This window comes from Theobroma umbraticum, unplaced genomic scaffold (genome assembly GCF_002168275.2).
Source record: "Theobroma umbraticum cultivar Fairchild unplaced genomic scaffold, ASM216827v3 scaffold_50.0, whole genome shotgun sequence".
NCBI classification, from domain to species: domain Eukaryota; kingdom Viridiplantae; phylum Streptophyta; class Magnoliopsida; order Malvales; family Malvaceae; genus Theobroma; species Theobroma umbraticum.
This window is the reverse complement of record NW_018397261.1, coordinates 5,935,164-5,947,261: the sequence shown is the minus strand read 5'-3', so window position 1 is coordinate 5,947,261 and position 12,098 is coordinate 5,935,164. Positions and strand designations below refer to the sequence as shown.

Below are 12,098 nucleotides of genomic sequence, written 5' to 3'. Positions count from 1 at the left end.
ACATCAAAATGGCACGGCATCTAAATTTCTTATGAAGGACCCAGATCAGTTACACGTCACCTGAAAAAGAGGAGTTACTTAATAGTTTTGACATTCCTGAAATTACCGGCCACTATACTCAAGCTGGTTTAACTCAGCAGGCATTTTATTGAGGTCGGTTCATTAGTCCTGTGCTTTCAAGGACACGAAATACAGTAACTTTGAGCACAAATTCCCTTGATCTGAGCAGCTCAAAGACACAGACATCTCCCTCCCCCAAATTATTCTCCAATGTAAATTCATACCAACCCTGACTGAACTTAGCTCTGCCTCCTCTATAAAGACATCGCACAGGCCACTGTTTTCCATCGGGAAGCTGAAGTTTAATGAATCCTGAAACCCCACTTAGATGCTTCTCAGCAAAGCATGATGGTAAGTACTGCAAGAGCAAAAATCAAAATGTACACTGAGGCGTGCTATGGGTTGAAACTGAAAAGACATGTACAGCAGACATATACAATGCTCACCATAATACATCCCCTGTATAGATATGACGGTCGCAAGACAACCCTGCAGAAAGGGTTAGTTGGCTCAAACGCTTTGGCTGCATTAATTGCCCTCTCTCTTTCTTCAGCTGTCACTGTTCTCTTTCTGGCTGAAGCACTTTCATAAATCGAAAGCGCATTTCCACTTCATCTTCATGTCCAACAGATGAATCCTGTTCATCTACATTTCATTGGACAACCGATGAGAAATTTCAATTCCTTACACACTGCTAACAAACAAAAAACTTAGTTAAGAGGACTTACTAGGGTCAAACTTCCGCTTTTTCCTCCCAGGCTTTTTTGGTTTTGGTAGCTCTGCACCTGAAGAATGCAATTTCACTACATTAGCAGAATTTTTTTAAGTTCAAATGCATTAAATGAAGGGCCATACCTCGAATAGGTTGATTATTAACACCCTTTGATGTGTGAAGGTTGACTTCACCAGTCCAGTTTATGCAGTTGTTAAGCTTTGTCCCACCAAACAAATTCTGCAGTGCTGGAGAGATGCATTCATCATCTTCAAGTTCTTCAAATGGATATTGTTTGCCATGATTGTATTGGCTACCGATGAGGGCATTAGACTGATAATTTATTTCAGAGTTTATCAAATTAAATATACTAACACTGAAGGCGGAATTTCCTTCATATCTGAAAATCAAAAAGTAGCCCACACGGATATAGTAACGTTCTACAAATTCCTGCCAACCCTCCTGAAACCAAACCTTGTTGTCAGCTTTCTTTATTCCTACACGCCAAACATGACCATCAGGAACAGTGAGAGCAGCAGCAACAGATAGTTCATCCCTGAATTTCTTAACAAAGTTATCAGGGATCCTCTGCAGACACCCCAAATCAAGTTAGGCTCATTTGTCTGATGAATAATAAACTTGGGATTCAATGGTTTGAATGAATAATTTGTAGATGAACCTTCATAACATTATGACATTAAACTTAATGTTATATGAATAAAGCTGCTATGCCATCCTCTTACCTAAAGTAATATTAGCATCCAAAAGACAAGTTTGAATCATTTCAAAGAAAATAATATACATCATCACACATAAATACAGTCAGTATAATCATCATTAAAGCAAAATCCATATATACTTTTCCTAGTACCAAAAATCATAAGAAGGATAAAAAAAAAAAAACCAAATACCATAGATGAACTTTCTAGTCTTGCTCATAAAGCACCATTACGTACTAGCCACATCATTTGATGCCTATTTGATCAAACTCACTAGCAGTTTAACTCAAAGAGGAATGTCATCCAAACAAATGGCAAAATATGGATGAGAGTCTCCACGTTCCCACTCTATGTAATACACAAAAAGAATGAAGAGTGAAATGCATTACACCACTGGTATCATCTTGTGAAATTAATACAGATTACCTTTGGGATCCAGGATATGTAATATTTTATATAGATCCTATTACACTTTAATTTTCTGGTTTTGGTAAAACTTTAATTCTATTAGAAAGATGCATCTTTTTACAACCCCACCCCACGCCCACCCCCTCCCCTGGGCAGCAACCAAAAGAATGAAGAAGAGGGAATCAACACTATAAATCCAACAAAAACCAGGAAATAAAGAACTTGATTTTACTGTCATGTGGACGTGCAGTGTCTTCCTCCACTCTCATTACGGAAGATCAAAACATTAGTATACCCCCCAACTTTGGAATGCAGCATGTCAATTTCAAGTGTGAAAATTAATAAGCCTTCAACTCACATGCAGGGAGATCATGAGGAGGTAAACTACTATCTAAAATGTTTTACATAGAAATTAATTAAAATCTTCAATGATTTTTCTAACAAAATCATCAAAATGAATGATCACACCACTTTAAATGAGTGTAAAAATTTTGAGCAAAAAATGCATAATCATTCAACAAGTAGCATTTCACCCGTTTTGGTTACAATTGCTTCACCATTAGTGTATTTGGTGCAAAATTGAACCTGAGAAAAAAATAAATTTCTTTCTTACTAGCATAATACTAAGAGACTCATATAACTCAATAGAGTTACTACCATGAAGCAAAATATATCATGTTTCAAAAAATTGCAACTCCCCACAGCTTTAACACACCACCTACCTAATAAAAGGACTAGATGACAAAAAATTGAGATCTTGTGTTTCATCCATTTCCTTCAACTTTACCCAGTTCATCTAGTACCAGCAACCCAACAACTTTCTAAGATTACTTAATCAAAATCCTATCACATGAGCTACCAAAACCTTAAACCAACTCTTCAATTCTCCTAGTCTTCCTCTAATTCCATCGACCAAACTTACTCTAGCAGTTCTCAACATTCAAATTTCACCCCAAAGTCTAAAAAACACACACTTCAATACACAAAAGAAAGGAAAAAAAAATAAACAAGCCCGAAAATTGGAAGAAAAAAAACACATAACAAACAAAACCCATAATATATTCCCATCATCCTCTACTTTTCCAACACTAAAAACTTTGCCCAACAAAAGAACTTCTTGAAATATTAAGTTATCAAACCAAAAAACCAATCATCTGTTTCTCTGCTCCCCCTAATTTAGTCCAAAACGATATAAACAAACATATAAGACCATAACAAAAAATTAAAAAGAAGAAGAAGAAGAAGAAGAAGACTGAAGAAAGAGAAAGATTGGGTTTTTCCGCTTTTACCAGTTTCTTGTCTTGGAGGGTAGAGGAGAGAATAAGCTTGTGGAAAAAAGGGCGTGGCATTTTGGAGAAATGGTCAGATCATATAATGATGTTGAGTTTGAGGGAGAGTTGGAGTTTTTTTGAGTTTTCAAAGTGTATGTATCTGTCTATCTATCTACTCTTATGTATCTATATAATCTCTCTGACTGACTGATTAAATGATAAGACTTTGTTAAGTGCTCGGAGAGAGAGAGAGAGAGAGAGAGAGAGAGATACTCAAAAAAAGCAAAGAGAGAGTATGAGACAACAAAACACAGAGAGAAAGAGAGAGGGAAAGAGCTTTCAGATCTGGGTCTCCCCTTCCTCTTCTGCTTCCCCACTGGTTTTTCTTCCTAGTCAAATAGTGCTTTTTAAACCGTAAGGGATCAAAAAAAAAAAAAAACCTCAACTTGACCTAAAAGTTGAACCGAGTTTTTATCACATTCCCCCTACTCACTCACTCACTGAGTTTTAATCTCGCCTGCTTAACCCAAGCACCCACCGTGTGTCCCACCAACTCCCTGCTTGTTTTTTAGTAGTTTTTTTTTTCCTTTTTGTGCTGACCCACCAAGTCACCATCAGAAGTCAATCATAGTTTTACAACATTTTAAGACATAATTCAATTTTAATTATAATTTTCCATTGCCAATTCTTCAACAACAATCAAGTTATATAATAATTCACATAAAAAAAGTGATAAAAAGTATGTTTATGTTGAAAATTGTAAAGAAGAGTGCAACCTTCTCTATAGCTATTCTCAATCTACTACTAGCATTATAATTAAACATGAGGATTTGATAGCATAACTTGACATACTAAATCAGTAATTCTAATAATAGTACCACGCAACATCAATGATACCCCGAGTTTTGACAAAGACTAAATAATTTATTACTCTGTTAACACATTTTTTCCTCCTAAAGATGAAAAAGATAGGCATTTAAGTTACAATAAGTACTAGTACTTGGTAAGAAAATTGTTTAAAATGGGCAAAAGTGTAAAACCCATAAATTATTCAATATTTGATTAAGTTTTTTATTAAAAAATTTTGGTTAAAGACAGATTCATGATGGATTTGAAGAGATTAGTAAACAATGGTGAGTTTGGTTGGAACTCATTTTTAGGTGACTGGGTTGAGTCAGCAAGAGAAAGAAGGGGAGAGCACTGAGTCAGAGGTGCCAAAAGAAGACAGTGTCGTCCAGAGTCGTGTGACCCCAGCAATTCTCTCAGCAAAGGGGGATCCTTTTATTTATTCCATTCGTCTAGGACAAAGGCTTTTGGACACGTGTCGAGCCAGGGTGGACGGGGACCACGACCAGAATCACATGCACAGCAAAATGAAGAAAAGGAAGAAGCCACCTTTTTATTACACCTTCATGACTTCATCGCTCCCTTACTGCCTAAAGTTGTTGGGGCACTAAATCTCAACCAATCAAATAATTCATTCATCTTTGGTTTTTTCTGCTCTCCCAAATCAACCCACAGTTTTGGTTTACTTAGGGTTAAAAATCTTTTCAATTCTTCATCATATGCTATGGTGATGCATTTGTTGGTCCCCCAACTTCTGTTTATGATGGCATCAAGTTTTATGTTTTGCAGAGTGATGTTAACTCAAATAAAAATACCCAACAGAGTAGTGGTTTAATATGAGCTTTCAATTTGTATATGCATGGGGTTTCCTCAATAAATATACCAATATATCCTGGAAAGAAAATTGATTGCATGGAATCAATGATGGCATGTCATCTGGGTAAAGCCTTTGATAATTTGGGAAAAGAAAGGGAATATTTGCTTTTTATTCATAATAATGATCTTGGTATAGGGCAATTAAAACAAACTAGTATATTAAAGTTGTTAAATTGTTGAAACAAGGGAGGAAAAACACTAAAAGGTATTTGATAGTTGCAAAGCTGCAATCATACATGAAAGAGATGGTTCTTGGACATACGTTCCACATTTTGTAGTTAACAATTCCAAATCATATAGGTTAAAAGTCATGGGAAGTAAAGGGGATAGAGTAAGACCAATTTCAGTCACAGGTTGATCAAACTTGTACAAACAGTTGACTGCAGGTTTCTCTCTCAGTGGGGAAAATATGGACTCTCATTTCTCGAGGTGCCACAAGTTCAAAGACACAACTGTCATCCATCTCCAGCTTGTTATCAACTGCGAATCTTCGCCAACCTTTGGAGAAAACCTTGTTGGTCTCAGTGTATAGCAAAGTCACCTGCCAAGATTTCTCCTTTGAAGTCCAGAAGGTGAATTCCGTTCTGGCTTGAGGAAGATGTGCATTGAGAAAAGATGTGGGGATGGTCTGTAGGAATGACAAATTCTACTTAATATGCTTGTTGTGGTTAAAAGTTCCGGAAAACAAACCTTTGGGGTTGAAAATGCTTACCAGCAGGAATGGGATCTCCACATTACACCTTGTAATGCAATGCTTGAAATGAGGGAAGTTGGAGGTGAAATCTTTAGCCGCCTTACAAAGCTTTGCTGTAATTTTTCTACCTGCTGGCCGCTTCTTTGAGGAAGAGGCTAAATCTTTTTCCTCTGCTGAATTTTTCTTAGCCTTCCCTCCAATTTGAACTTGTGATTTGGTCTTCACCATATCAGTAACGTCCATTTCTTCTTCCTTAATTTTTTCAGTCGAGTCTTGGTGCATCCGGGTTATTGAAACACAGTTCCTCTCGCATCCACTTTTCTCAAAAATTTGTACATCAAAACACATATTGCCGTTGTATCTGAACACCAAGAAATCCTTGTCCCCCAAGGAGTGATTCTGGTAAAACTGCTGCCAACCATGTTGCATGATTGTGCTTCTGTCCTGCTTGCACATAGTAATGTTCCAACAATCACCGGAAGGACCCCTCAGAACTGCTCTAGTGGGCATTCTTTTTGGTAGATGGGTTCTAACAAAATGTGGTGGGATTTCCTGGAATAAATTTGAGAGAGAAGATTAAACAGCCATGGACTGGAAAAGCATATATTCAATGTTGTGCAAATCATACAACCATGTGTGATGGATCCTTAACTTTATTGTAGAATTCAAACTTTATTAGGATTGCCTTTTTAACTGTTATACCAAACAGAATCTTTCCATCATATGAACCAGCAGTGCATTTCTTCACCCACCCCTGAAGCCCCCCGCCTACTCTTACCTTTCATCAGTCATTACCCAATTCTAGGATTACTCAATCAGAAACCTACCAGACTAGCCATCAAAATCTTAAATGAACCTTTCTCAGTTTTTCCTTTAATTTTATCAACAAAAAACAGACTGCAGCAGATCTCAAAATTGAAATTTAAATCAAAACTTGAACAACATTATGTAAAACAGAAAAGAAGGAGAGAGAAAGGAAACTTACAAAGAAAGACATATAAAAAACCAAATCCATTATATATATCCATCATCCTCTAATTTCCAAGACTAAATCTTTCCCACAAACATAAAAGAACAGAGCAGTTCATATGTATGAAGACATGCATAGTGATTGTCTGCAACTGTAAAAAAACAAATCACAGACCGTTCAAACAAACAAGAGAATGAAGAAGCAGAAACATAGGGAAAAAACCTGTTTTCCTTGGTAAAGTCTGCAGGGAAAATGAAAGACAGAACAAGAAGGAAATATGCAGAAAACTTATACTACATCATTCATGTGCAAAAGCATACATATACACAGGTCATTTGCTTACAAAATGAACACAAATATCTCAGCATTAAGTCATCACTTCTGCTGGTAGTATGGGGTAGCATTAGCTACTCCCACTAACAGCTGAATTAACTACTAAAACATGTACTAGGCAGACTAAACTTGCTTAGTTGTCTGCTACGGTGCAGAAACCGGAACCAAAAACTAATGCATCGAACCAGACATGTATTTCAACTAGAAGAGTTAAATATTAAAAAACAATCTCAATTCTAACAGCAACCAAAAGAAAAAGGGACAGAGAAATCACCAAGCTACGGCTAGCGTCGCCCTTATGTAGAATGAACATGGAGAAGGAGGGTCGGTTGTCATGATCCGGAAGATTGCTTTCCACACCTTTTGGGCTCTTCATCATCATTTTCTTCTTTGACTCCAAATGGCTTTGCATTTTCTTTCTCTGGAACAAAAGGGGTTACAAAACAAAGCTAACTTTGTGAAAACAGATTCCTCGTTCAAACTTTATCTCTGGTTTCTAGTTTGTTTTGTTTCTAAAGCTTTCTCTCCATTTTCAGCCCCAACTATTTCCTCGTGTAACAAAGTTTTTCCAAAGCATTGGAGGAACAAACGTTTTATCAGAAATATATCAAGTTAGCTTGTGAGAATTAAATGAATAATCTGGTGGTGATAGAAGCAATTAACCCAACTTTCTTCAATTTTCGAGTTTCTGAGCTATGACTTTGAATTTTTGAGTGTTCTGACAAAATTTTCAGAACAGCATGCATGTATAGTTCTTCAGCAACAACTCTTTTTTGAGGTCCATGCCAAAGGTACGCTTAAAATGGAATAAAGACAAGCATTGTTGACATCTTAAGATGGGATTCAGAGCAACTGATCATATGTTTAATAACCTTATTGTCAAAATTGGAAATGCCGCCCTGCCCAAGTAATTGAAACCAACCATTCGGCCCTCACTAAAATAGGCATTGCATCCAGCTTCTCTGCCCTAACCATGTGACTAGCCAGGTCTTAAAAGTTTAAACAATAATTCATAATTACTTCAAAATAGTACTTACCTGCAAGTGCAAGGAAATAAATCTGACATCTTCATATGTATTAAAAAGTTCAAGTGCAGAAAGATGAAAATTCAACTCAATTCTTATTTATTGATTCGATTTTTGCTCAAGGCTCATTTGATGAACCACAGAAGGAAACACAAAAGAAAATATGAAGAAGCATGCAACCTCAACGACATCCTTTTACATGAACAGTTTTCTAATTAAACTACCAAGTACATACTATAATGCTATGAAAGAAACTTAACTGTTCTGCTTTCATCTAGAAACAAAGATAACAAAGGTAAAGGGACAGATTTGATTGCTTTGAGTTAAATGGTAAGTAAGATTAAGGTAATGACATACCTGAATTAATTAAAAAAAAAGGTAGAAACATTTTCAAGTGATTCATGGACCCAGTGATATTTCTTTGTCCATTTCTATATTTTGGGCTAAACCTGATTTCGTGCACTCAAGGCTTGTGTCCAACCTGGTTAAAGCCTTTAAAAAGGCAAAGGATTGTCCATCTTTCATTACAGTATTTAGCCGAAAAAGTATATATATTATACACGTTTGATTCGGCTTTTCTTTTCAGGTTTTGACTCCCAACTTCCAAGTAACCGTTTCTGGACAAAGATCCATCTGGCCTGCCGATATAACCGTTTGGCGCGTCCTACGTTTCTTCCCATGAACGTCAAAAGCCCCACCAATTGTCTCATCCCAAATCTTGCACATGTTAAACCACAGCAAACACAATTTATTTAATTCCTTTCTTCACCCCAATCTCTCTTTTTTCCTTTTAATTCACAAAAAGAGATAAAACATAAAAGGAAAAAAAACCATAGCAATCGAGTTCTAAGACCATCTTTAGTGCCTTTGAACAATATTGAATTTTATACAGACATTCTGGTATGTTTTTGGTCTTGGGTTCTTTATGAATTGTTTATGTTGGTTGCTTCATTAGCTGAAAATTAAATTCTTGTTACTAGCTAGATCCTTAATTTTGTTTACCCTTGTATATTGTCATGGTACGTTTGTTAGTGTTATGATTCTTCTACGTGCAAGTTTTCTTTACCTATTGGGATGTTAATGATTGTGAGTCCAAGGGTTTTTGTTTTTCTTCTTTGGAATTTAGTATTAGCATTGAGTTTTTGTTATTCTTCTTTGTTATCATCACCAAACAAAGAAATTAATTTTTCTCCTTTCGATCAATTGCATATCCAAGCCAGAGCTCAAAGTTTTTCACGATCTTTCAGAGGTGTTCAGAAGAATTGGAGAAGGAAGTGTGCCCATCATGAGGAGAACGATCATGGTGACACAAATGATGGTTGTGATGACGATGATGAGGATGATGATTGCTGCAATTGCAGATGATACTAATGGTGTTTTTAGTCCTTGTGAGGATTCAAAAGTACAGAAATCAGATGGATTCACCTTTGGTCTTGCGTTCTCGAAGAAGGAATTTTTTTTCTTTGATAATGTTCAGCTTTCGCCCTGTGATAGTCGGCTTGCCTTAGCCAGTAAAATGGCCCAACTAGCTGTATTTAGGCCAAAGGTGGATGAGATTTCTCTCCTTACCATCAATGGTAGCACTCCTGTAAGTATTTGCATCTCTTGAAACTCTCCACTTTTAACCACTGGGTAGTTAGTTAGAACAGTTTCTTTTGTATAGTTTGCCATAGACACAGATTTTTATTAATTCAAGCAATACTTTGCATCTTATATGCTTTCCATGAAGTCGAATGATAGAGATTGCTTAGCACAATGTTTTTATAACTTGATGTTATGTCCATAGTTTGATATCCATGGCATCATTTGGTGTTTCTTTCTTGGGTCTGCATTTATATTGTGTTGGACACTGACGTTTGAACCAATACTGGTTACTGACATTTTCATCTATATATTTTTCATAAGCTAATTAATCCTAGAGAATTCCTCGAAAAAATCATATCATGCCATCATGCACAAGGTGGTTTACCCCTCAGATGTCAATTCGTTAACCATGTTGAAAATTTTTTTGTAATAGGGTCTAGTTTTAGCCACGTTTGACATATAGACCTTTTTGGCCTGCACTTTCCATCTCTGTTTCTCTCCAGTGCTTTCTATTTTCTCCATCCCCTTGGCATAGCAAATACTGTCAAGAGAACAAAAACTTAAGTAAAAATTTACCCGATTTGGGTTTAATTATTTAATAATTCTGCAAATGTCAGAGGTCACTGTAGTCTGATCAGGGTAATTTTCTGAAATGCTCTGTGTTTATCAAGATTATTACTTTACTTTGATCTGGAGAGCAGGCATACACAAACAATAAATCCACTTTCTCAAGTTTTCCTTGAATTGGAAAGTAAGGACTTAATGAAATCATATATATTCTCTTTTATATTCAGTGGCTGTATCTCTAGCTTTGACCCTCAAGTAGAGCAAGGAAAATATTTGCTTCACTGCTTCACTGTTCTTTAGTTCCTTGCTCTTTGAGGAAAGTTGAGAACCTTCTTGTGTTTATTGAATTGCTAGTGCAAGAACAGTGAAGTAGTTAATACTTCTGCTGCTTATTCATGCCCGATCATAAACAGTTTTCTGATGAGAAAATTTACAATGTACATCAATGAAAATGTTAATAAAGTGATGCAATCTAAATATGTGATTTTTATAAAATTTTCCAGCTTGCAGCAGGTGGATTCATGGTAGCATTTGCAGGAAGGAAGTATGCAGCCAGGTCATTTCCAGTAATGGTTGCAGATGATCGAAATACCATAACTAGTTTCACTTTGGTACGCTCATTACAAACTGGCATATTTCTTCTATCTTGCTCTGCTGGTATGACAGATATGGAGTTTTTATTTCGTTGTTACACAGGTACTTGAATTCCATAAGGGTACTCTTCAAAATTTACACTGGAAAAGTTTTGGTTGTGATTCATGTTCTGGGGAGTCTGCTGTTTGCCTCAACAATCAAGACTGTGCAATGCCAACCACAAAATGTGGGCATACTGGGTGCAGCTTGGGCATACAGTTAGCATTTTCTGGCACAGACAAGAACCTTGAACCACTGAATTCATGGTATGAAGTGAACAACCTTCGCCAATATTCTCTCTATGGCCTATACTCAGATCTGCGTGATTCGATTACCGATTCTATTCCTGGTTTTATTTCCCACCAATAACAAGCTTTTCTAAGCCTTCCACTGGCTTATTCAACAGCTGAGGATGAACACGATGGGCCTGAACTAAATTATATGTATAACTAGGAAGCTAAATAGGCCGGAGCTAGTTACCCGTCCATGTCAATGTATAGCTAGTTTAGCACAAGAATGCGATGGATATTTGGCTGTTGTTATGAATTGGTTGGACTTTGCCCATATCTTTCAGGGAATTGTGCACAGAATGGTTTCAAAGAATATTAGGGGGTTGCTTCGCCGTTCATTTTCTCCACTTTATGCATCCGAAGCTGACAATGATGAGTTTGGATGAGGTAATGGGCAACGGACATAAACACCAGCCTTTTAACCTATACAACATCAATGCAATTACCACGTTGATTAGTAACTACATACATTCCCAGTTCCCGCATATGCCAAATATATTTTTCTAGGCTTTATTAGACCTTCAGAACACTAGAATACGGAGCACAAACACCGTTTCCGCGTATTATAATTAATGTATAACTTTTCTGTAGATAAACTGCAGTTGCAAATTCCTCGACAAACAGGACAAGTCCAATTGGGATTTTGGTTTACTTCAGTTCACATTCTCCCCACCCCTTTACAAATAGACCCAAAATCTTGATTAGCTTCTGGGGAAGTAAAACAGTACCACCACGAAAATGGTAGAAAATAAAAATAATTAACTCGTGTATAAGTAATCTCCACAAAGTAGGCCTCGGAGCAACCTGCGTTTGCTGCAATGTGTAAGGTGGCCAAGAGTTTTGGGTCTGCGAAATGGAAACAAGGTTATCCCTATGCATGCATTTTTGGGAAATAGAAGAAAAGGGGGATGAAAATGGAAAAATCTGTATTGAATTTACCTGCATTGATAACACACGTCTTTCCTTTGACTGGGACCGTATATGCGTTTCCCATCCACAAGCAGAGTCCAATTCATTCCACAATCACCCAAAAGCTTTTCTTGCTCCCTATGAAGTTCCAGTTTCAAGCCTTCTTCTAACTGAATCTCAATCTCAGAAAAAAAAAAAAAA

At 36.7% G+C, this 12,098-nt stretch overlaps 3 protein-coding genes and 1 long non-coding RNA gene across 6 annotated transcripts; 1 reads left to right on the top strand and 3 right to left on the bottom strand.

Moving 5' to 3' along the window:
• Positions 1-6: 6 nt before the first annotated feature.
• Positions 7-3,607, bottom strand: LOC110418614 (B3 domain-containing transcription factor VRN1-like). The gene is given in 6 exon segments (XM_089783879.1): positions 7-418; positions 507-652; positions 655-705; positions 789-845; positions 916-1,360; positions 3,189-3,607. Coding segments are annotated over 6 exon segments (1,032 nt in total). The 5' UTR covers positions 3,249-3,607; the 3' UTR covers positions 7-145.
• Positions 3,608-4,993: 1,386 nt separating this feature from the next.
• Positions 4,994-7,779, bottom strand: LOC110418419 (B3 domain-containing protein At5g18000-like). The gene is made up of 3 exons (XM_021431141.1): positions 7,164-7,779; positions 5,605-6,138; positions 4,994-5,520 (listed from the first exon to the last, which is right to left on the bottom strand). The coding sequence occupies exons 1-3, from the start codon at positions 7,299-7,301 to the stop codon at positions 5,251-5,253; spliced, it is 942 nt and encodes a 313-aa protein (XP_021286816.1). The 5' UTR covers positions 7,302-7,779; the 3' UTR covers positions 4,994-5,250.
• An 839-nt stretch (positions 7,780-8,618) lies between these two features.
• Positions 8,619-11,366, top strand: LOC110418518 (CSL zinc finger domain-containing protein). Of its 3 annotated transcripts, none has more exons than XM_021431265.1 (4): positions 8,619-8,814; positions 9,162-9,502; positions 10,569-10,676; positions 10,762-11,366. In XM_021431265.1, exons 2-4 carry the CDS (start codon positions 9,200-9,202, stop codon positions 11,065-11,067), a joined length of 717 nt encoding a protein of 238 aa, XP_021286940.1. In that variant the 5' UTR covers positions 8,619-8,814; positions 9,162-9,199; the 3' UTR covers positions 11,068-11,366. The 3 variants fall into 3 exon arrangements, with proteins under 3 accessions (XP_021286940.1, XP_021286938.1, XP_021286939.1); XM_021431263.1 differs by having other exon boundaries at positions 9,135-9,502; XM_021431264.1 differs by having other exon boundaries at positions 9,131-9,502.
• A 109-nt stretch (positions 11,367-11,475) lies between these two features.
• On the bottom strand, positions 11,476-12,092 carry LOC149527114 (uncharacterized). Its single transcript, XR_016351340.1, has 2 exons — positions 11,928-12,092; positions 11,476-11,834 (listed from the first exon to the last, which is right to left on the bottom strand). It is a non-coding gene; the product is annotated as an uncharacterized LOC149527114 (long non-coding RNA).
• Positions 12,093-12,098: the final 6 nt, after the last annotated feature.

Bases quoted from the DNA above. Each gene is read 5' to 3' on its own strand.
- LOC110418419 (XM_021431141.1), bottom strand. From the start codon at position 7,301: ATGCAAAGCCATTTGGAGTCAAAGAAGAAAATGATGATGAAGAGCCCA. The intron at 6,139-7,163 runs GTGATTTCTCTG...AATTTATTCCAG, and splicing joins GCGACGCTAGCCGTAGCTTG to GAAATCCCACCACATTTTGT. The intron at 5,521-5,604 runs GTAAGCATTTTC...TCATTCCTACAG, and splicing joins TGGAGATCCCATTCCTGCTG to ACCATCCCCACATCTTTTCT.
- LOC110418518 (XM_021431265.1), top strand. From the start codon at position 9,200: ATGAGGAGAACGATCATGGTGACACAAATGATGGTTGTGATGACGATG. The intron at 9,503-10,568 runs GTAAGTATTTGC...AAAATTTTCCAG, and splicing joins CCATCAATGGTAGCACTCCT to CTTGCAGCAGGTGGATTCAT. The intron at 10,677-10,761 runs GTACGCTCATTA...GTTGTTACACAG, and splicing joins CCATAACTAGTTTCACTTTG to GTACTTGAATTCCATAAGGG.